Source organism: Phyllobates terribilis, unplaced genomic scaffold (genome assembly GCF_046119375.1).
Source record: "Phyllobates terribilis strain yellow unplaced genomic scaffold, ASM4611937v1 Scaffold_5__5_contigs__length_657084704, whole genome shotgun sequence".
In the NCBI taxonomy this organism is placed as follows: Eukaryota; Metazoa; Chordata; class Amphibia; order Anura; family Dendrobatidae; genus Phyllobates; species Phyllobates terribilis.
Window position 1 is genome coordinate 54,452,889 of NW_027362765.1, and position 22,415 is coordinate 54,475,303.

The 22,415-nt window shown below is 44.9% G+C and overlaps 2 protein-coding genes across 2 annotated transcripts in view; both read left to right on the forward strand.

The window, feature by feature from the left end:
- Positions 1-22,415, forward strand: part of LOC141271438 (uncharacterized) — a 156,644-nt gene that overhangs the window by 58,122 nt on the left and 76,107 nt on the right. The window contains exons 2-5 of the mRNA XM_073681512.1: positions 20,010-20,159; positions 20,277-20,456; positions 20,540-20,663; positions 20,746-20,843. Of these exons, the coding sequence (XP_073537613.1) occupies positions 20,088-20,159; positions 20,277-20,456; positions 20,540-20,663; positions 20,746-20,843 (474 nt within the window). The 5' untranslated portion in view covers positions 20,010-20,087. The remainder of the gene's footprint in view (positions 1-20,009; positions 20,160-20,276; positions 20,457-20,539; positions 20,664-20,745; positions 20,844-22,415) is intronic.
- The window catches only part of LOC141271947 (uncharacterized), a 208,897-nt gene that overhangs the window by 58,104 nt on the left and 128,378 nt on the right, over positions 1-22,415 (forward strand). The gene's annotated exons all lie outside the window — the stretch shown is intronic.

Here is a 22,415-nt window from a genome sequence, read left to right on the forward strand (position 1 = left end):
TTTATATGTACAGTAATATAACGCTGGATGTGCTCATGTATACAGGGGGCATTAACCCCTCCATTCCCGGAGATAGTGCCCCCCTTCCCCCAGTTCTGCCATGTGTATATGTACAGTAATATAACGCTGGATGTGCTCATGTGTACAGGGGACATTAACCCCTCCATTCCCGGAGATAGTGCCCCCTTCCCCCAGTTCTGCCATGTGTATATGTACAGTAATATAACGCTGGATGTGCTCATGTATACAGGGGGCATTAACCCCTCCATTCCCGGAGATAGTGCCCCCTTCCCCCAGTTCTGCCATGTGTATATGTACAGTAATATAACGCTGGATGTGCTCATGTATACAGGGGGCATTAACCCCTCCATTCCTGGAGATAGTGCCCCTTCCCCCAGTTCTGCCATGTGTATATGTACAGTAATATAATGCTGGATGTGCTCATGTGTACAGGGGACATTAACTCCTCCATTCCCGGAGATAGTGCCCCTTCCCCCAGTTCTGCCATGTGTATATGTACAGTAATATAATGCTGGATGTGCTCATGTATACAGGGGACATTAACCCCTCCATTCCCGGAGATAGTGCCCCCTTCCCCCAGTTCTGCCATGTGTATATGTACAGTAATATAACGCTGGATGTGCTCATGTATACAGGGGGCATTAACCCCTCCATTCCCGGAGATAGTGCCCCTTCCCCCAGTTCTGCCATGTGTATATGTACAGTAATATAACGCTGGATGTGCTCATGTATACAGGGGGCATTAACCCCTCCATTCCCGGAGATAGTGCCCCCTTCCCCCAGTTCTGCCATGTGTATATGTATAGTAATATAACGCTGGATGTGATCATTTATACAGGGGGCATTCACCCCTCCATTCCTGGAGATAGTGCCCCCCTTCCCCCAGTTCTGTCATGTGTATATGTACAGTAATATAACGCTGGATGTGCTCATGTATACAGGGGGCATTAACCCCTCCATTCCCGGAGATAGTGGCCCCTTCTCCCAGTTCTGCCATGTGTATATGTACAGTAATATAACGCTGGATGTGCTCATGTATACAGGGGACATTAACCCCTCCATTCCCGGAGATAGTGCCCCCTTCCCCCAGTTCTGCCATGTGTATATGTACAGTAATATAACACTGGATGTGCTCATGTATACAGGGGGCATTAACCCCTCCATTCCCGGAGATAGTGCCCTCTTCCCCCAGTTCTGCCATGTGTATATGTACAGTAATATAATGCTGGATGTGCTCATGTATACAGGGGACATTAACCCCTCCATTCCCGGAGATAGTGCCCCCTGCCCCCAGTTCTGCCATGTGTATATGTACAGTAATATAACGCTGGATGTGCTCATGTGTACAGGGGACATTAACCCCTCCATTCCCGGAGATAGTGCCCCCCTTCCCCCAGTTCTGCCAGGTGTATATGTACAGTAATATAACGCTGGATGAGCTCATGTATACAGGGGACATTAACCCCTCCATTCCTGGAGATAGTGCCCCCTTCCCCCAGTTCTGTCATGTTTATATGTACAGTAATATAACGCTGGATGTGCTCATGTATACAGGGGGCATTAACCCCTCCATTCCCGGAGATAGTGCCCCCCTTCCCCCAGTTCTGCCATGTGTATATGTACACTAATATAACGCTGGATGTGCTCATGTATACAGGGGGCATTAACCCCTCCATTCCCGGAGATAGTGCCCCCCTTCCCCCAGTTCTGCCATGTGAATATGTACAGTAATATAACGCTGGATGTGATCATTTATACAGGGGGCATTAACCCCTCCATTCCTGGAGATAGTGCCCCCTTCCCCCAGTTCTGCCATGTGTATATGTACAGTAATATAACGCTGGATGTGATCATGTATACAGGAGGCATTAACCCCTCCATTCCCGGAGATAGGGCCCCCTCCCCCCAGTTCTGCCATGTGTATATGTACAGTAATATAATGCTGGATGTGCTCATGTATACAGGTGACATTAACCCCTCCATTCCCGGAGATAGTGTCCCCCTCCCCCCAGTGCTGCCATGTGTATATGTACAGTAATATAATGCTGGATGTGCTCATGTATAAAGGGGGCATTAACCCCTCCATTCCCGGAGATAGTGCCCCCTTCCACCAGTTCTGCCATGTGTATATGTACAGTAATATAACGCTGGATCTGCTCATGTATACAGGGGGCATTAACCCCTCCATTCCCGGAGATAGTGGCCCCTTCTCCCAGTTCTGCCATGTGTATATGTACAGTAATATAACGCTGGATGTGCTCATGTATACAGGGGACATTAACCTTTCCATTCCCGGAGATAGTGCCCCCTCCCCCAGTTCTGCCATGTGTATATGTATAGTAATATAACACTGGATGTGCTCATATATACAGGGGACATTGACCCCTCCATTCCTGAAGATAGTTCTTCCCCTCCCCCAGTTCTGCCATGTGTATATGTACAGTAATATAACGCTGTATGTGCTCATGTATACAGGGGACATTAACCCCTCCATTCCTGGAGATAGTTCTCCCCCTCCCCCAGTTCTGCCATGTGTATATGTACAGTAATATAACGCTGGATGTGCTCATGTATACAGGGGATATTAACCCCTCCATTCCCGGAGATAGTGCCCCCTTCTCCCAGTTTTGCCATGTGTATATGTACAGTAATATAACGCTGGATGTGCTCATGTATACAGGGGGCATTAACCCCCCATTCCCGGAGATAGTGCCCCCTCCCCCAGTTCTGCCATGTGTATATGTACAGTAATATAACGCTGGATGTGCTCATGTATACAGGGGGCATTAACCCCTCCATTCCCGGAGATAGTGCCCCCTTCCCCCAGTTCTGCCATGTGTATATGTACAGTAATATAACGCTGGATGTGCTCATGTATACAGGGGGCATTAACCCCTCCATTCCTGGAGATAGTGCCCCCTTACCCCAGTTCTGCCATGTGTATATGTACAGTAAAATAACGCTGGATGTGCTCATGTATACAGGGGACATTAACCCCTCCATTCCCGGAGATAGTGCCCCCTCCCACAGTTCTGCCATGTGTATATGTATAGTAATATAACGCTGGATGTGCTCATGTATACAGGGGGCATTAACCCCTCCATTCCCAGAGATAGTGCCACCTCCCCCAGGTCTGCCATATGTTCATGTACAGTAATATAATGCTGGATATGCTCATGTATACAGGGGACATTAACCTCTCTATTCCCGGAGATAGTGCACCCTCCCCCAGTTCTGCCATGTGTATATGTACAGTAATATAATGGTGGATGTGCTCATGTATACAGGGGGCATTAACCCCTCCATTCCCAGAGATAGTGCCCCCTTCCCCCAGTTCTGCCATGTGTATATGTACAGTAATATAACGCTGGATGTGCTCATGTATACAGGGGGCATTAACCCCTCCATTCCCGGAGATAGTGGCCCCCTTCCCCCAGTTGTGCCATGTGTATATGTACAGTAATATAACACTGGATGTGCTCATGTATACAGGGGGCATTAAGCCCTCCATTCCTGGAGATAGTGCCCCCTTCCCCCAGTTCTGTCATGTGTATATGTACAGTAATATAACGCTGGATGTGCTCATGTATACAGGGGGCATTAACCCCTCCATTCCCGGAGATAGTGCCCCCTTCCCCCAGTTCTGCCATGTGTATATGTACAGTGGTGGCCAAAAGTATTGGCACCCCTGCAATTCTGTCAGATAATAGTTTCTTCCTGAAAATGATTGCAATCACAAATTCTTTGGTATTATTATCTTCATTTCATTTGTCTTCAATGAAAAAACACAAAAAGAATTGTCCTAAAGCCAAATTGGATATAATTCCACACCAAACCTAAAAAAGGGAGTGGACAAAAGTATTGGCACTGTTTGAAAAATCATGTGATGCTTCTCTAATTCGTGTAATTAACAGCACCTGTAACTTACCTGTGGCACCTAACAGGTGTTGGCAATAACTAAATCACACTTGCAGCCAGTTAACATGGATTAAAGTTGACTCAACCTATGTCCTGTGTCCTTGTGTGTACCACATTGAGCATGGAGAAAAGAAAGAAGACCAAAGAACTCTCTGAGGACTTGAGAAACCAAATTGTGAGGAAGCATGAGCAATCTCAAGGCTACAAGTCCATCTCCTAAGACCTGAATGTTCCTGTGTCTTCCGTGCGCAGTGTCATCAATAAGTTTAAAGCCCATGGCACTGTGGCTAACCTCCCTAGATGTGGACGGAAAAGAAAAATTGACGAGAGATTTCAACACAAGATTGTGCGGATGGCGGATAAAGAACCTCGACTAACATCCAAACAAGTTCAAGCTGCCCTGCAGTCCGAGTGTACAACAGTGTCAACCCGTACTATCCATCGGCGTCTGAATGAAAAGGGACTGTATGGTAGGATACCCAGGAAGACCCCACTTCTTACCCCGAGACATAAAAAAGCCTGGCTGGAGTTTGCCAAAACTTACCTGAGAAAGCCTAAAACGTTTTGGAAGAATGTTCTCTGGTCAGCTGAGACAAAAGTAGAGCTTTTTGGCAAAAAGCATCAACATAGAGTGTACAGGAAAAAAAAGAGGCATTCAAAGAAAAGAACACGGTCCCTACAGTCAATCATGGCGGAGGTTCCCTGATGTTTTGGGGTTGCTTTGCTGCCTCTGGCACTGGACTGCTTGACCGTGTGCATGGCATTATGAAGTCTGAAGACTACCAACAAATTTTGCAGCATAATGTAGGGCCCAGTGTGAGAAAGCTTGGTCTCCCTCAGAGGTCATGGGTCTTCCAGCAGGACCATGACCCAAAACACACTTCCAAAAGCACTATAAAATGGTTTGAGAGAAAGCACTGGAGACTTCTAAGGTGGCCAGCAATGAGTCCAGACCTGAATCCCATAGAACACCTGTGGAGAGATCTCAAAATGGCAGTTTGGAGAAGGCACACTTCAAATATCAGGGACCTGGAGCAGTTTGCCAAAGAAGAATGGTCTACAATTCCAGCAGAGCATTGTAAGAAACTCATTGATGGTTACCGTAAGCGGTTGTTCACAGTTATTTTGGCTAAAGGTTGTGCAACCAAGTATTAGGCTGAGGGTGCCAATACTTTTGTCTGGCCCATTTTTGGAGTTTTGTGTGAAATGATCAATGATTTGATTTTTGCTTCATTCTCTTTTGTGTTTTTTCCTTGCAAGCAAATTAAATGAAGATAATAATACCAAAGAATTTGTGATTGCAATCATTTTCAGGAAGAAACTGAGTATTATCTGACAGAATTGCAGGGGTGCCAATACTTTTGGCCACCACTGTATAGTAATATAACGCTGGATGTGATCATGTATACAGGGGACATTAACCCCTCCATTCCCGGAGATAGTGCCCCCTTCCCCCAGTTCTGCCATGTGTATATGTACAGTAATATAACGCTGGATGTGATCATTTATACAGGGGGCATTAACCCCTCCATTCCCGGAGATAGTGCCCCCTTCCCCCAGTGCTGCCATGTGTATATGTGCAGTAATATAACGCTGGATGTGATCATTTATACAGGGGGCATTAACCCCTCCATTCCCGGAGATAGTGCCCCCTTCCCCCAGTGCTGCCATGTGTATATGTACAGTAATATAACGCTGGATGTGCTCATGTATACAGGGGGCATTAACCCCTCCATTCCCGTAGATATTCCCCCCTCCCCCAGTTCTGCCATGTGTATATGTACAGTAATATAACGCTGGATGTGCTCATGTATATAGGGGACATTAACCCCTCCATTCCCGGAGATAGTGCACCCCTTCCCCCAGTTCTGCCATGTGTATATGTACAGTAATATAACGCTGGATGTGCTCATGTGTACAGGGGACATTAACCCCTCCATTCCCGGAGATAGTGCCCCCTTCCCCCAGTTCTGCCATATGTATATGTACAGTAATATAACGCTGGATGTGCTCATGTATACAGGGGGCATTAACCCCTCCATTCCTGGAGATAGTGCCCCCCTTCCCCCAGTTCTGCCATGTGTATATGTACATTAATATAATGCTGGATGTGCTCATGTATACAGGGGACATTAACCCCTCCATTCCCGGAGATAGTGCCCCCTGCCCCCAGTTCTGCCATGTGTATATGTACAGTAATATAACGCTGGATGTGCTCATGTGTACAGGGGACATTAACCCCTCCATTCCCGGAGATAGTGCCCCCTTCCCCCAGTTCTGCCATGTGTATATGTACAGTAATATAACGCTGGATGTGCTCATGTATACAGGGGGCATTAACCCCTCCATTCCCGGAGATAGTGCCCCCTTCCCCCAGTTCTGCCATGTGTATATGTACAGTAATATAACGCTGGATGTGCTCATGTATACAGGGGGCATTAACCCCTCCATTCCTGGAGATAGTGCCCCTTCCCCCAGTTCTGCCATGTGTATATGTACAGTAATATAATGCTGGATGTGCTCATGTGTACAGGGGACATTAACTCCTCCATTCCCGGAGATAGTGCCCCTTCCCCCAGTTCTGCCATGTGTATGTGTACAGTAATATAATGCTGGATGTGCTCATGTATACAGGGGACATTAACCCCTCCATTCCCGGAGATAGTGCCCCCTTCCCCCAGTTCTGCCATGTGTATATGTACAGTAATATAACGCTGGATGTGCTCATGTATACAGGGGGCATTAACCCCTCCATTCCCGGAGATAGTGCCCCTTCCCCCAGTTCTGCCATGTGTATATGTACAGTAATATAACGCTGGATGTGCTCATGTATACAGGGGGCATTAACCCCTCCATTCCCGGAGATAGTGCCCCCTTCCCCCAGTTCTGCCATGTGTATATGTATAGTAATATAACGCTGGATGTGATCATTTATACAGGGGGCATTCACCCCTCCATTCCTGGAGATAGTGCCCCCCTTCCCCCAGTTCTGTCATGTGTATATGTACAGTAATATAACGCTGGATGTGCTCATGTATACAGGGGGCATTAACCCCTCCATTCCCGGAGATAGTGGCCCCTTCTCCCAGTTCTGCCATGTGTATATGTACAGTAATATAACGCTGGATGTGCTCATGTATACAGGGGACATTAACCCCTCCATTCCCGGAGATAGTGCCCCCTTCCCCCAGTTCTGCCATGTGTATATGTACAGTAATATAACACTGGATGTGCTCATGTATACAGGGGGCATTAACCCCTCCATTCCCGGAGATAGTGCCCTCTTCCCCCAGTTCTGCCATGTGTATATGTACAGTAATATAATGCTGGATGTGCTCATGTATACAGGGGACATTAACCCCTCCATTCCCGGAGATAGTGCCCCCTGCCCCCAGTTCTGCCATGTGTATATGTACAGTAATATAACGCTGGATGTGCTCATGTGTACAGGGGACATTAACCCCTCCATTCCCGGAGATAGTGCCCCCCTTCCCCCAGTTCTGCCAGGTGTATATGTACAGTAATATAACGCTGGATGAGCTCATGTATACAGGGGACATTAACCCCTCCATTCCTGGAGATAGTGCCCCCTTCCCCCAGTTCTGTCATGTTTATATGTACAGTAATATAACGCTGGATGTGCTCATGTATACAGGGGGCATTAACCCCTCCATTCCCGGAGATAGTGCCCCCCTTCCCCCAGTTCTGCCATGTGAATATGTACAGTAATATAACGCTGGATGTGATCATTTATACAGGGGGCATTAACCCCTCCATTCCTGGAGATAGTGCCCCCTTCCCCCAGTTCTGCCATGTGTATATGTACAGTAATATAACGCTGGATGTGATCATGTATACAGGAGGCATTAACCCCTCCATTCCCGGAGATAGGGCCCCCTCCCCCCAGTTCTGCCATGTGTATATGTACAGTAATATAATGCTGGATGTGCTCATGTATACAGGGGACATTAACCCCTCCATTCCCGGAGATAGTGTCCCCCTCCCCCCAGTGCTGCCATGTGTATATGTACAGTAATATAATGCTGGATGTGCTCATGTATAAAGGGGGCATTAACCCCTCCATTCCCGGAGATAGTGCCCCCTTCCACCAGTTCTGCCATGTGTATATGTACAGTAATATAACGCTGGATGTGCTCATGTATACAGGGGGCATTAACCCCTCCATTCCCGGAGATAGTGGCCCCATCTCCCAGTTCTGCCATGTGTATATGTACAGTAATATAACGCTGGATGTGCTCATGTATACAGGGGACATTAACCTTTCCATTCCCGGAGATAGTGCCCCCTCCCCCAGTTCTGCCATGTGTATATGTATAGTAATATAACACTGGATGTGCTCATATATACAGGGGACATTGACCCCTCCATTCCTGAAGATAGTTCTTCCCCTCCCCCAGTTCTGCCATGTGTATATGTACAGTAATATAACGCTGTATGTGCTCATGTATACAGGGGACATTAACCCCTCCATTCCTGGAGATAGTTCTCCCCCTCCCCCAGTTCTGCCATGTGTATATGTACAGTAATATAACGCTGGATGTGCTCATGTATACAGGGGGCATTAACCCCCCATTCCCGGAGATAGTGCCCCCTCCCCCAGTTCTGCCATGTGTATATGTACAGTAATATAACGCTGGATGTGCTCATGTATACAGGGGGCATTAACCCCTCCATTCCCGGAGATAGTGCCCCCTTCCCCCAGTTCTGCCATGTGTATATGTACAGTAATATAACGCTGAATGTGCTCATGTATACAGGGGGCATTAACCCCTCCATTCCTGGAGATAGTGCCCCCTTACCCCAGTTCTGCCATGTGTATATGTACAGTAAAATAACGCTGGATGTGCTCATGTATACAGGGGACATTAACCCCTCCATTCCTGGAGATTGTGCCCCCTCCCACAGTTCTGCCATGTGTATATGTACAGTAATATAACGCTGGATGTGCTCATGTATACAGGGGGCATTAACCCCTCCATTCCCAGAGATAGTGCCACCTCCCCCAGGTCTGCCATATGTTCATGTACAGTAATATAACACTGGATGTGCTCATGTATACAGGGGACATTAACCTCTCTATTCCCGGAGATAGTGCACCCTCCCCCAGTTCTGCCATGTGTATATGTACAGTAATATAATGGTGGATGTGCTCATGTATACAGGGGGCATTAACCCCTCCATTCCCAGAGATAGTGCCCCCTTCCCCCAGTTCTGCCATGTGTATATGTACAGTAATATAACGCTGGATGTGCTCATGTATACAGGGGGCATTAACCCCTCCATTCCCGGAGATAGTGGCCCCCTTCCCCCAGTTGTGCCATGTGTATATGTACAGTAATATAACACTGGATGTGCTCATGTATACAGGGGGCATTAAGCCCTCCATTCCTGGAGATAGTGCCCCCTTCCCCCAGTTCTGTCATGTGTATATGTACAGTAATATAACGCTGGATGTGCTCATGTATACAGGGGGCATTAACCCCTCCATTCCCGGAGATAGTGCCCCCTTCCCCCAGTTGTGCCATGTGTATATGTACAGTGGTGGCCAAAAGTATTGGCACCCCTGCAATTCTGTCAGATAATAGTTTCTTCCTGAAAATGATTGCAATCACAAATTCTTTGGTATTATTATCTTCATTTCATTTGTCTTCAATGAAAAAACACAAAAAGAATTGTCCTAAAGCCAAATTGGATATAATTCCACACCAAACCTAAAAAAGGGAGTGGACAAAAGTATTGGCACTGTTTGAAAAATCATGTGATGCTTCTCTAATTCGTGTAATTAACAGCACCTGTAACTTACCTGTGGCACCTAACAGGTGTTGGCAATAACTAAATCACACTTGCAGCCAGTTAACATGGATTAAAGTTGACTCAACCTATGTCCTGTGTCCTTGTGTGTACCACATTGAGCATGGAGAAAAGAAAGAAGACCAAAGAACTCTCTGAGGACTTGAGAAACCAAATTGTGAGGAAGCATGAGCAATCTCAAGGCTACAAGTCCATCTCCTAAGACCTGAATGTTCCTGTGTCTTCCGTGTGCAGTGTCATCAATAAGTTTAAAGCCCATGGCACTGTGGCTAACCTCCCTAGATGTGGACGGTAAAGAAAAATTGACGAGAGATTTCAACACAAGATTGTGCGGATGGCGGATAAAGAACCTCGACTAACATCCAAACAAGTTCAAGCTGCCCTGCAGTCCGAGTGTACAACAGTGTCAACCCGTACTATCCATCGGCGTCTGAATGAAAAGGGACTGTATGGTAGGATACCCAGGAAGACCCCACTTCTTACCCCGAGACATAAAAAAGCCTGGCTGGAGTTTGCCAAAACTTACCTGAGAAAGCCTAAAACGTTTTGGAAGAATGTTCTCTGGTCAGCTGAGACAAAAGTAGAGCTTTTTGGCAAAAAGCATCAACATAGAGTGTACAGGAAAAAAAAGAGGCATTCAAAGAAAAGAACACGGTCCCTACAGTCAATCATGGCGGAGGTTCCCTGATGTTTTGGGGTTGCTTTGCTGCCTCTGGCACTGGACTGCTTGACCGTGTGCATGGCATTATGAAGTCTGAAGACTACCAACAAATTTTGCAGCATAATGTAGGGCCCAGTGTGAGAAAGCTTGGTCTCCCTCAGAGGTCATGGGTCTTCCAGCAGGACCATGACCCAAAACACACTTCCAAAAGCACTATAAAATGGTTTGAGAGAAAGCACTGGAGACTTCTAAGGTGGCCAGCAATGAGTCCAGACCTGAATCCCATAGAACACCTGTGGAGAGATCTCAAAATGGCAGTTTGGAGAAGGCACCCTTCAAATATCAGGGACCTGGAGCAGTTTGCCAAAGAAGAATGGTCTACAATTCCAGCAGAGCATTGTAAGAAACTCATTGATGGTTACCGTAAGCGGTTGTTCACAGTTATTTTGGCTAAAGGTTGTGCAACCAAGTATTAGGCTGAGGGTGCCAATACTTTTGTCTGGCCCATTTTTGGAGTTTTGTGTGAAATGATCAATGATTTGATTTTTGCTTCATTCTCTTTTGTGTTTTTTCCTTGCAAGCAAATTAAATGAAGATAATAATACCAAAGAATTTGTGATTGCAATCATTTTCAGGAAGAAACTGAGTATTATCTGACAGAATTGCAGGGGTGCCAATACTTTTGGCCACCACTGTATAGTAATATAACGCTGGATGTGATCATGTATACAGGGGACATTAACCCCTCCATTCCCGGAGATAGTGCCCCCTTCCCCCAGTTCTGCCATGTGTATATGTACAGTAATATAACGCTGGATGTGATCATTTATACAGGGGGCATTAACCCCTCCATTCCCGGAGATAGTGCCCCCTTCCCCCAGTGCTGCCATGTGTATATGTGCAGTAATATAACGCTGGATGTGATCATTTATACAGGGGGCATTAACCCCTCCATTCCCGGAGATAGTGCCCCCTTCCCCCAGTGCTGCCATGTGTATATGTACAGTAATATAACGCTGGATGTGCTCATGTATACAGGGGGCATTAACCCCTCCATTCCCGGAGATATTCCCCCCTCCCCCAGTTCTGCCATGTGTATATGTACAGTAATATAACGCTGGATGTGCTCATGTATATAGGGGACATTAACCCCTCCATTCCCGGAGATAGTGCACCCCTTCCCCCAGTTCTGCCATGTGTATATGTACAGTAATATAACGCTGGATGTGCTCATGTATACAGGGGACATTAACCCCTCCATTCCCAGAGATAGTGCCCCCTTCCCCCAGTTCTGCCATGTGTATATGTACAGTAATATAACGCTGGATGTGCTCATGTATACAGGGGGCATTAAGCCTCCATTCCCGGAGATAGTGCCCCTTCCCCCAGTTCTGCTATGTGTATATGTACAGTAATATAACGCTGGATGTGCTCATGTATACAGGGGGCATTAACCCCTCCATTCCCGGAGATATTGCCCCCTTCCCCCAGTTCTGCCATGTGTATATGTACAGTAATATAACGCTGGATGTGATCATTTATACAGGGGGCATTAACCCCTCCATTCCTGGAGATAGTGCCCCCCTTCCCCCAGTTCTGCCATGTGTATATGTACAGTAATATAACGCTGGATGTTCTCATGTATACAGGGGGCATTAACCCCTCCATTCCCGGAGATAGTGCCCCTTCCCCCAGTTCTGCCATGTGTATATGTACAGTAATATAACGCTGGATGTGCTCATGTGTACAGGGGACATTAACCCCTCCATTCCCGGAGATAGTGCCCCCTACCCCCAGTTCTGCCATATGTATATGTACAGTAATATAACGCTGGATGTGCTCATGTATACAGGGGGCATTAACCCCTCCATTCCCGGAGATAGTGCCCCCTTCCCCCAGTTCTGCCATGTGTATATGTACAGTAATATAACGCTGGATGTGCTCATGTATACAGGGGGCATTAACCCCTCCATTCCTGGAGATAGTGCCCCTTCCCCCAGTTCTGCCATGTGTATATGTACAGTAATATAATGCTGGATGTGCTCATGTGTACAGGGGACATTAACTCCTCCATTCCCGGAGATAGTGCCCCTTCCCCCAGTTCTGCCATGTGTATATGTACAGTAATATAATGCTGGATGTGCTCATATATACAGGGGACATTAACCCCTCCATTCCCGGAGATAGTGCCCCCTTCCCCCAGTTCTGCCATGTGTATATGTACAGTAATATAACGCTGGATGTGCTCATGTATACAGGGGACATTAACCCCTCCATTCCCGGAGATAGTGCCCCCTTCCCCCAGTTCTGCCATGTGTATATGTACAGTAATATAACGCTGGATGTGCTCATGTATACAGGGGGCATTAACCCCTCCATTCCCGGAGACAGTGCCCCTTCCCCCAGTTCTGTCATGTGTATATGTACAGTAATATAACGCTGGATGTGCTCATGTATACAGGGGGCATTAACCCCTCCATTCCCGGAGATAGTGCCCCCTTCCCCCAGTTCTGCCATGTGTATATGTATAGTAATATAACGCTGGATGTGCTCATGTATACAGGGGGCATTAACCCCTCCATTCCCGGAGATAGTGCCCCCTCCCCCCAGTTCTGCCATGTGTATATGTACAGTAATATAACGCTGGATGTGCTCATTTATACAGGGGGCATTCACCCCTCCATTCCTGGAGATAGTGCCCCCCTCCCCCCAGTTCTGCCATGTGTATATGTACAGTAATATAGCGCTGGATGTGCTCATGTATACAGGGGGCATTAACCCCTCCATTCCCGGAGATAGTGCCCCCTTCCCCCAGTTCTGCCATGTGTATATGTACAGTAATATAACGCTGGATGTGATCATGTATACAGGGGGCATTAACCCCTCCATTCCCGGAGACAGTGCCCCTTCCCCCAGTTCTGTCATGTGTATATGTACAGTAATATAACGCTGGATGTGCTCATGTATACAGGGGACATTAACCCCTCCATTCCTGGAGATAGTGCCCCCCTTCCCCCAGTTCTGCCATGTGAATATGTACAGTAATATAACGCTGGATGTGATCATTTATACAGGGGGCATTAACCCATCCATTCCTGGAGATAGTGCCCCCTTCCCCCAGTTCTGCCATGTGTATATGTACAGTAATATAACGCTGGATGTGATCATGTATGCAGGGGGCATTAACCCCTCCATTCCCGGAGATAGGGCCCCCTCCCCCCAGTTCTGCCATGTGTATATGTACAGTAATATAATGCTGGATGTGCTCATGTATACAGGGGGCATTAACCCCTCCATTCCCGGAGATAGTGCCCCCTCCCCCAGTTCTGCCATGTGTGTATATACAGTAATATAACGCTGGATGTGATCATGTATACAGGGGAGGTCGCTCTGATTTGGGGACAGATGACTCTTTCTCTCTGGGGTGGAGATTTTGAGGGAATGGAAATGTCGGGTTTTTATATCCATAGAAATCTGGAGAAATGTAAAACCTGTAATTCCCCTAATTTTGGCTGTAATAGTTTAGAATAAAGGGATTTCCCATGAGATGTCTGTGGCGTCAGTCCAGGAATGAGGACACTTATCCTGGAGGAGGAGATTGTGGAGCAGAATATGGGGGAAAACAAGAACTCGTTACATTGTAGGATCAGATTGTGGATTTTATACTGTGATGGAAATTTCTGGGGAAAAATTTGGGGCCTCATTTATCAGAATTTCTTAAATAAAACCTGTTTTTCTACAGAAACCAATCAGAGCTCATATTTCATTTCTTGAACTTCTCCGGTAAAATGAAAGCTGGAATATTATTAGTTGATGGTATTATTTTGGGGAATTCTAGTTGGATAGCTTATAATGGTCAAGTGTGAAATATGCCTTTATAATTCTATAGGGAGGTGGTGGACAATAATGTCATCCACTCTGGGATATTACATGGTGTTTTAGATGGATATCTATGTGTGGGTTGGATCTGAGAGCTGAGGAGGAGAAGGGTGTATTATATCCTCACTGAAGAAGAATTTGAAAAAGTCCGTTTCAGTGATGCCTGTAGCGTCAGATTGGATTCCTGAGCTGCCCATGAAATCCGGAATAACAGGCTGATCATTTTCGGGGGTGCAGTCCATATGGGAGAGATTGCTGAAGGGGTTGCCTAGGATGTAGGGTGCCTTTCTGGGGGTCCCTCCTCACTAGATGAGGAATGTGGGATCTTCCTCACTGCCTGAAAGCGTATGCCTCCTCTGGTGAATTGTGGCTTCTTGACGAATGGGCCATTTTTTTTTTATTCTTCTAACCAGTGGGGCTGTGTGTGTAAGTGATGATTTTTAGACGTGTGGGCGTGTTTAACCCCTTCATGACCAGAGCATTTTCCATTTTTTGCGTTTTCATTTTTTGCTCCCCTTCTTCCCAGAGACATAACTTTTTTTATTTTTCTATCAATATAGCCGTGTCCGGGCTTATTTTTTGTGGTACGAGTTGTACTTTTGAACGACATCACTGGTTTTACCATGTCATGTACTGGAAAACGGGAAAAGAATTCAAAGTGAGGTAAAACTGCAAAAAAAGTGCAATTCCACAGTTGTTGTTGTTTTTTTTTTTTTTACCACGTTCACTGAATTCTAAAACTGACCTGCCATTATTATGCGCCAGGTCATTTCGAGTTTGTAGACACCAAACATGTATAGGTTCTTTTTTATTTAAATGGTGAAAAAAAAGTCCTAAGTTTGCTTAAAAAAAAAAAAAGGCATCATTTTCAGAGACCCGTAGCGTCTACATTTTTTGGGATCTGGGGCCGGGTGATGGCTTATTTTTTGCACGCCGAGCTGACGTTTTTATTAATAGCATTTTGGGGTAGATCTGTTGTTTTGATCGCCCTTTATTGCAATGTTGTGGTGACCAAAAAAACGTAATTCTGACGTTTAGAATTTTTTTCTCGTTACACCGTTTACCGATCGGATTAATTCTTTTTTTATATTGATAGATCGGGCGATTCTGAACTCGGCGATACCAAACATGTATGTGTTTTTTTTTATTGTTTTATTATGAATGGGGGAAAGGGGGTGATTTTAAACTTTTATATATTTTTTATTTTTTTAATATCTTTAAAAACATTTTTTTTTTACTTTCTGCTTGCTTAAATAGTAGAGGAGACTAGAAGCAGCAGTTGCCTGATCGGCTCTGCTACATACAGGCGATGAGCAGATCGCCTGTATGTAGCAGATTTGCTCACTTGCTATGAGCGCCGACCACTGGGTGTGCCGGGGTCACCGATTGGGAGGGTAAGTGACGCGCTTCCAGCGCGGCGCTGTTAAATGCCGCTGTCAGAGATTGACAGCAGCATTTAACTAGTTAACAGTCGCAGGTGGATCTCAATTCCACCCGTGGTTATTGCGGGCACATGTCAGCTGATCGGTCACACGGACAACATTCAGCACAGCACAGGATCGCAGGAGGATCGCACTGGCCACCAATGCAAATTCTTCTCGGATAATAGACAACCGCAACACAACCGCTCTGCACAACAGATCTGAGGAGAAGATGGCACGTAGAGCTGTAATCGGTATTTTAACTCCACCCTTTTTGCACCAATTGGTCAGGAGCCACTCAGCACCAAAAGAGTTAATCAGCAGTGGTGATGTCGAGATCACGCCATCAGTTGATTTATTTTTTTCTTACTTTATTGTTACATCGCTGTGATTGGCTGGTCAGAATTGTTCGGTCAATCACAGCAATCGTCGACGCGAGGGGAGCGGTACAGCCCTCCGGGGTGATGTGCAGGGATGGTCTGACGTCAGAGACCAAAGCCATCTTAACTCAGTCACCACACAATGCAGCGCAGTGACTGGAAGTAGCGGCGCAGTGACTGGAAGTAGCGGCGCAGTACATGTACAGCGGTTTGCGGAAATGTAGGATTTCACAACGATTATAAAATTCTGACACAGACCAAAAATGGGTCCAGCACAATGAAAAAAACAAAAACTATTTATTGTAAAGAAAAAAAATGATGTGTAAATTTGGCCTAAAAATGGCAGAACTTGCAGTGGAGCCTTGTCCTGTTTACAGAGCATTAACATTACTTTAGTATCACCTGCTTTACTTACATACAGTCATGACTGAAGGTGTTGGCACCTGTGAAATTGTTCCAGAAAATGAAGTATTTCTCCCCAAAAATTATTTCAGTTACACATGTTTTATTATACACGTTTATTTCCTTTGTGTGTATTGGAACAACACAAAAAAAAACAGAGATTAAAAGGCACATTGGACATAACCGTGAAGGAAATAAGTATTTGATCCCTTGCTGTTTTTGTAAGTTTGCCCACTGACAAAGACATGAACAGTCTATAATTTTGAGGGTAGGTTAATTTTAACATTGAGAGATAGAATATCCCCAAAAAATCAAGAAAATCACATTGTATAAATTAGATAAATTTATTTGCATTTTGCAGTGAGAAATAAGTATTTGATCCCTCTGGCAAACAACACTTAATACTTTGTGGCGAAACCCTTGTTGGCAAGCACAGCAGTCAGATGTTTGTAGTTGATGATGAGATTTGCGCACATGTCAGGAGGAATTTTGGTCCACTCCTCTTTGCAGATCATCTCTAAATCATTAAGATTTTGAGGCTGTCGCTTGGCAACTCGGAGCTTCAACTCCGTCCATAAGTTTTCTATGGGATTAAGGTCTGGAGACTGGCTAGGCCACTCCATGACCTTACTGTGCTTCTTTTTGAGCCACTCCTTTATTGCCTTGGCTGTATGTTTTGGGTCATTGTCTTGCTGAAAAACCAAACCACGTCCCATCTTCAATTCTCTTACTGAGGGAAGGAGGTTGTTGGCCATAATCTCACGATACATGATCCCATCCATCTTCTCTTCAGTACGGTGCAGTCGTCATGTCCCCTTTGCAGAAAAGCATCCCCAAAGTATAATGTTTCCCCCAGCATGCTTCACGGTTGGGACGATGTTCTTATTGTTGTTCTCATCCTTCTTCTTCCTCCAAACACGGTGAGTTGAGTTAGTGCCAAAGAGCTCAATTTTTGTCTCATCTGACCACAGCACCTTCTCCCAATAACTCACAGAACCATCCAGGTGTTCATTGGCAAACTTCAGACGGGCCTGCACATGTGCCTTCTTGAGCAGGGAGACCTTGCGGGCACTGCAGGATTGATTTTAAACTTTTAAAGCGTAATGTGTTACCAATGGTTTTCTTGGTGAATGGTTTTCTTGGTCCCTGCTGCATTGAGATCATTAACAAGTTCCCCCTGTGTAGTTTTAGGCTGATATCTTACCTTCCTCATGAACAAGGATACTGCACGAGGTGAGATTTTGCATCGTGACCCAGATCGATGTCGATTGTCAGTCATTTTGTATTTCTTCCATTTTTTTTACTATTGCACCAACAGTTGTCTCCTTCTCACCCAGCGTCTTACTTATGGTTCTGTAGCCCATTCCAGCTTTGTGCAGGTCTATGATCTTGTCCCTGACATCCTTAGAAAGCTCTTTGGTCTTGCCCATGTTGTAGAGGTTAGAGTCTGACTGATTAATTGAGTCTGTGGACAGGAGTCTTCTATACAGGTGACTATGGAAGACAGCTGTCTTTAGTGCAGGTAACGCGTTGATTGTTGCCACATTTTCCAAAATTGTGGATAAACAACTTTGTTTTGAGCTTCTGATACTCGTTCAAACTCACCTCTGTCAAGTAACAGGTGAAGGCAACATGAAAATCACACCTGACACCAGATATAAATGGAGAAGATGGCTCAATCTTTGTACAGTGTGTGTGTGCACACTATATTAAATGAGAAGAAAGACGTCGGGTAAAAACAAAAAGCCATGCACTCCCAACAATATAGAGAAAATAGCAAAAATCTTTATTATCAAAATAAACAAGCAAACACAAGCAAAACAATTAAAACACATAATATACAAGCATTAATCTAGACCAGGAGGTACAGATACAATAATCACAAATATATATATAAATATAAAAACCTCCTAGCTTTGCAGGCACTGTTTAAATATGCTAAATCTATTGGGTCTGAGTGCAATAAATCCCAGAAAGTAGCCTGTATTGGGAGGGGTAACTAACAAATGCTGATGAAATACACAGTAAGTATATGATAAATCAGGTAGCCAGGAAGAGAGGCATATGGGGTAAATGCATATAGTTACCTGCAAGATGTATGAACCGTACGCGTTTCGCTGCTTCCCAGCAGATTCGTCAGGGTCCTGGAAAAGCATCTTGTGTACAGATGTGACCAAAATAGAGATTTTTGCTAAAGCACATCATTCTACTGTTTACCGAAAATGGAATGAGGCCTACAAAGAAAAGAACACTGTACCTACTGTCAAATACGGTGGAGGTTCAAAGATGTTTTGGGGGGCATTTTGCTGCCGCGGGCACTGGTTGCCTTGACTTTGTGCAAGGCATCATGAAATCTGAAGATTACCAAAGGATTTTGGGTCGCAATATAGTGCCCAGTGACAGAAAGGTGAGCTTGCGCCCTAAATTATAGGTCTTCCAGCAGGACAATGACCCCAAACTTACTTCAGGAAGACCCAGGAATGGATGAAAACAAAGTGCTGGAGAATTTTGAAGTGGTAGCAATGAGTCCGAATCCAAATCCTATTGATCACCTATGGAGAGATCTTAAAATTGCAGTTAGGAGAAGCCACCCTTCAAACACGAGAGACATGGAGCAGTATGTAAAAGAAGAGGGGTCAAAAATTCCAGTTGAGAGGTGTATGAAGCTTTTTTATGGTTAAAGAAAGCAATTGATTGCAGTTATTTATTACAAAGGCTGTACAAGCAAATTTTAAGTTGAGGGTGCCAACCATTTTCTCTGGCCCATTTTGGGGTTCTGTGTGAAATAATGTCCAATTTGCCCTTTTTTCTGTTTTTTTTGTGTTATTCCAATACACTTAAAGGAAATAAACATGTATATAACAAAATGTGTGTAATTGCAATAAGTTTCTGTGAAAAATATTTATTTTTCTGGAACAATTTCACGAGTGCCAAACTTTGGGCAATCTCTGTATATGGCCTAAAGGGAGATACGTTTTTGTCTCTATTCATATTATTTTCATATTTCTATACTAGACAAAAATCTGAAAATAGCCAGGTCCAGAGCACTTTGCATACCAAAAACCTGTGGCGCCAGACAGACCATCTTGGCTATAACAGGGTTTAATGGATTTCCTTTACATACTTTAAAGGGAATCTGCTGCCCCTTTGGAGAGAAGCATGGTATAGGGGCAGAGATCCTGATTATAATGGTGTGTCACTTACTGGGCTGCATGTTGTATTTTTGGTAAAATAACTGTTTTATCTACTGCAGATCTACCAATTCTCTGAACGCTGAGCTCTGTATAACCCCGCGCACACCACTGATTGGCTGCTTTCTATGTAAACTGTGTGTAGGCAGAAAGCTGCGAAGCAGTGGTGTTATACAGAGCTCTATGAATATTGATGACTACACGGCAGCAGGTTTACTAATCCTCTAATGGTAATCTATTGCTGATATAACTGTGATTTTATCAAAACTTTGACTTCACATTGGCTCATCTTCTTCCCATCCAGGTCCCTACAGTATCAAATCCTCTCAGTGGAGATCTTCTATAGAAGAGTATTTTCCTGATTGACCCATCAAGGAGGGATATGGACAAGGAGAAGATGGCGGAGAGGATATTACACCTCACCCTAGAGATCCTCTCCCGGCTTACTGGAGAGGTGAGAGATTCTGATGACGTCACATTACATCATTCTTATCTATGGGAATAACAGATGGACAGAACTGGAGAGGTGAGGACTGTAGTGAGATATATTAATGTGTCTCTCCATAACCAGGATTACACAGTAGTGAAGAAGACCTCTAGTGATTGTTGTCAGGACCCTGTGTCTGAGGGATGGGGAAGAACCCTGAGTCCAATTATGGAGCCTCCTCCTCACCCCCTGATACATGAGGACATCAATGACCAGAAGATCCTAGAACTCATCTACAAGATGATTGAGCTGCTGACTGGAGAGGTGACACTGCTGGGAATGCTGGGACATTATACAGTAATGCTTTGAAGGGATCAGGGGGATGATGGTATCATTGTATGTGTCAGGTTCCTATAAGGTGTCAGGATGTCTCCGTCTATTTCTCCATGGAGGAGTGGGAGTATTTAGAAGAACACAAAGATCTCTACAAGGACATCATGATGGAGGTTCCCCAGCCCCTTGCATCACCAGGTAATAGACAGGACTAAATACACACGGCCTATAATTATCTCTATGTAAAGAATAATATAGTCCGTTTATGTGTTTCCTCCAGTTCTATCCAGTGAGAGGACAGCACCAGAGAGATGTCCCCGTCCTCTTCTTTCGCAGGTCTGTAAACAAGAAAATCCCAATGTTCCTCAGGATCATCAGGTAGATGGAGAGAAGGTGCCATGAGATCTCCTCTATGATGTGTAGACGGCTTTGAAGGTCTTGTGTTCAATCTTGTTTTATCCACCGTGCTATATGTTTTATACTTGTGTAATGTTCCTGGGTAGAAAGATGTGGAGGAAAAAGGGAAAGAGAGCGCCACCTAAGCGTAGTAAGTAGAGTCTAAAACTTTGAGAGAATAAAAAATCTTTTATGCTTATCTGAGCATGTTGTGCTGATAGGCACAACTCTATTTGAGGAATTTGTCCGTTATTAAGGTTCTCAGACCACGATTTGCAGCTCTTCTGGACGGTGGTGGTATATTTGTCCTACCCGACAGACAGCCACCATGTAACCAAATTACGACAAATCGATTCTGAAGTATCTCCCGTGGAAGAAAGAGTAACCAAAAAATTGTTGAATATTGAAAATATGGTGCAATCACATGGAGGATATTCCACAAGGGATTAATACTCATAGGTTTATTAAAAATCATAAAACCGTGAATACACATAAGGAACATGGATATACAAAAAAGGGAAGGGAGAAGGGGGTCTTAAAAAGGATCACACAACGCATTTCTGCTCATAGAGCCTTCATCAGGTGTGTACATCAAGCTGTGGCACCGAAATCCGATTTCAATCCACTACACCATAGAGGGCATCATTTAGACACTTTCTATTCTTTAGTAATGGAAGAGTTCGAAAACATTAATAAATATAGGGTGGGTAAAAATGACCTCCACAGAAGGGAATTTTCAGCTATGAAATGGTTACAGAGTAACAACAACATTGACAAGCTGACAAGATGGGAGGGGTGGTCATACAGGATAAAGAGGAAAACATAAAGGAAGCCTATAATATACTGTCTGACAGCAAATATTACAAACCAATTACATCTAACCCCACAGGTGTCTTTGAAAAAGAATATAATATGCTGATACATGAAGCCAAGGTATTGAATAAAAGAGAAAAGCGTTTTTTAACAAATAATAGCCCAAATCTTTTACCACCTACCATAAATACACAAAGACACAAAGAATCCCCCCCGGAAGACCCATCATATCAGGGATAGGCTCTCTTACTAGTTCTCTATCCCATTTTATTAATCTTTTTCTCCAGACCTATGTCTTTAAATTACTGTCCTTTCTAAGAGACTCATCCCAACTCATTCTGGAGACAAAGGATCTACAATGGGGAGAAAACTATGTTTCTCACCCTAGATGTATGTGTAGCATCGGCGTCTCTGCCCCCTGCCAGGTAGAGACGCCTTCCTCCTTACCGCCGCGGTCCTGCTCCGGCGTCTTCCGGCCTCCCCGCAGCTGCTGCTGGTGCACGCAACTTCCCTGGCTCTGTGCTTAGGGCGCACGCGCTCCCTCCCTCTTAGAGGGGCCGTTCGTGCCGTCCTAAAAAGTCCCCGGCCAATCGCCTTAGGACTTTCCCTATATAAGGCACCTCCTCCAATATGGAGATGCCCGTGCAAGGTTGTTGCTCTGTGATACTTACTTTGATTCAGCTATCAGGTACTCTGCAAGTTAGTCCTGTCCGCCAGTCTGATCTTCAGTCCAGTCCGCCA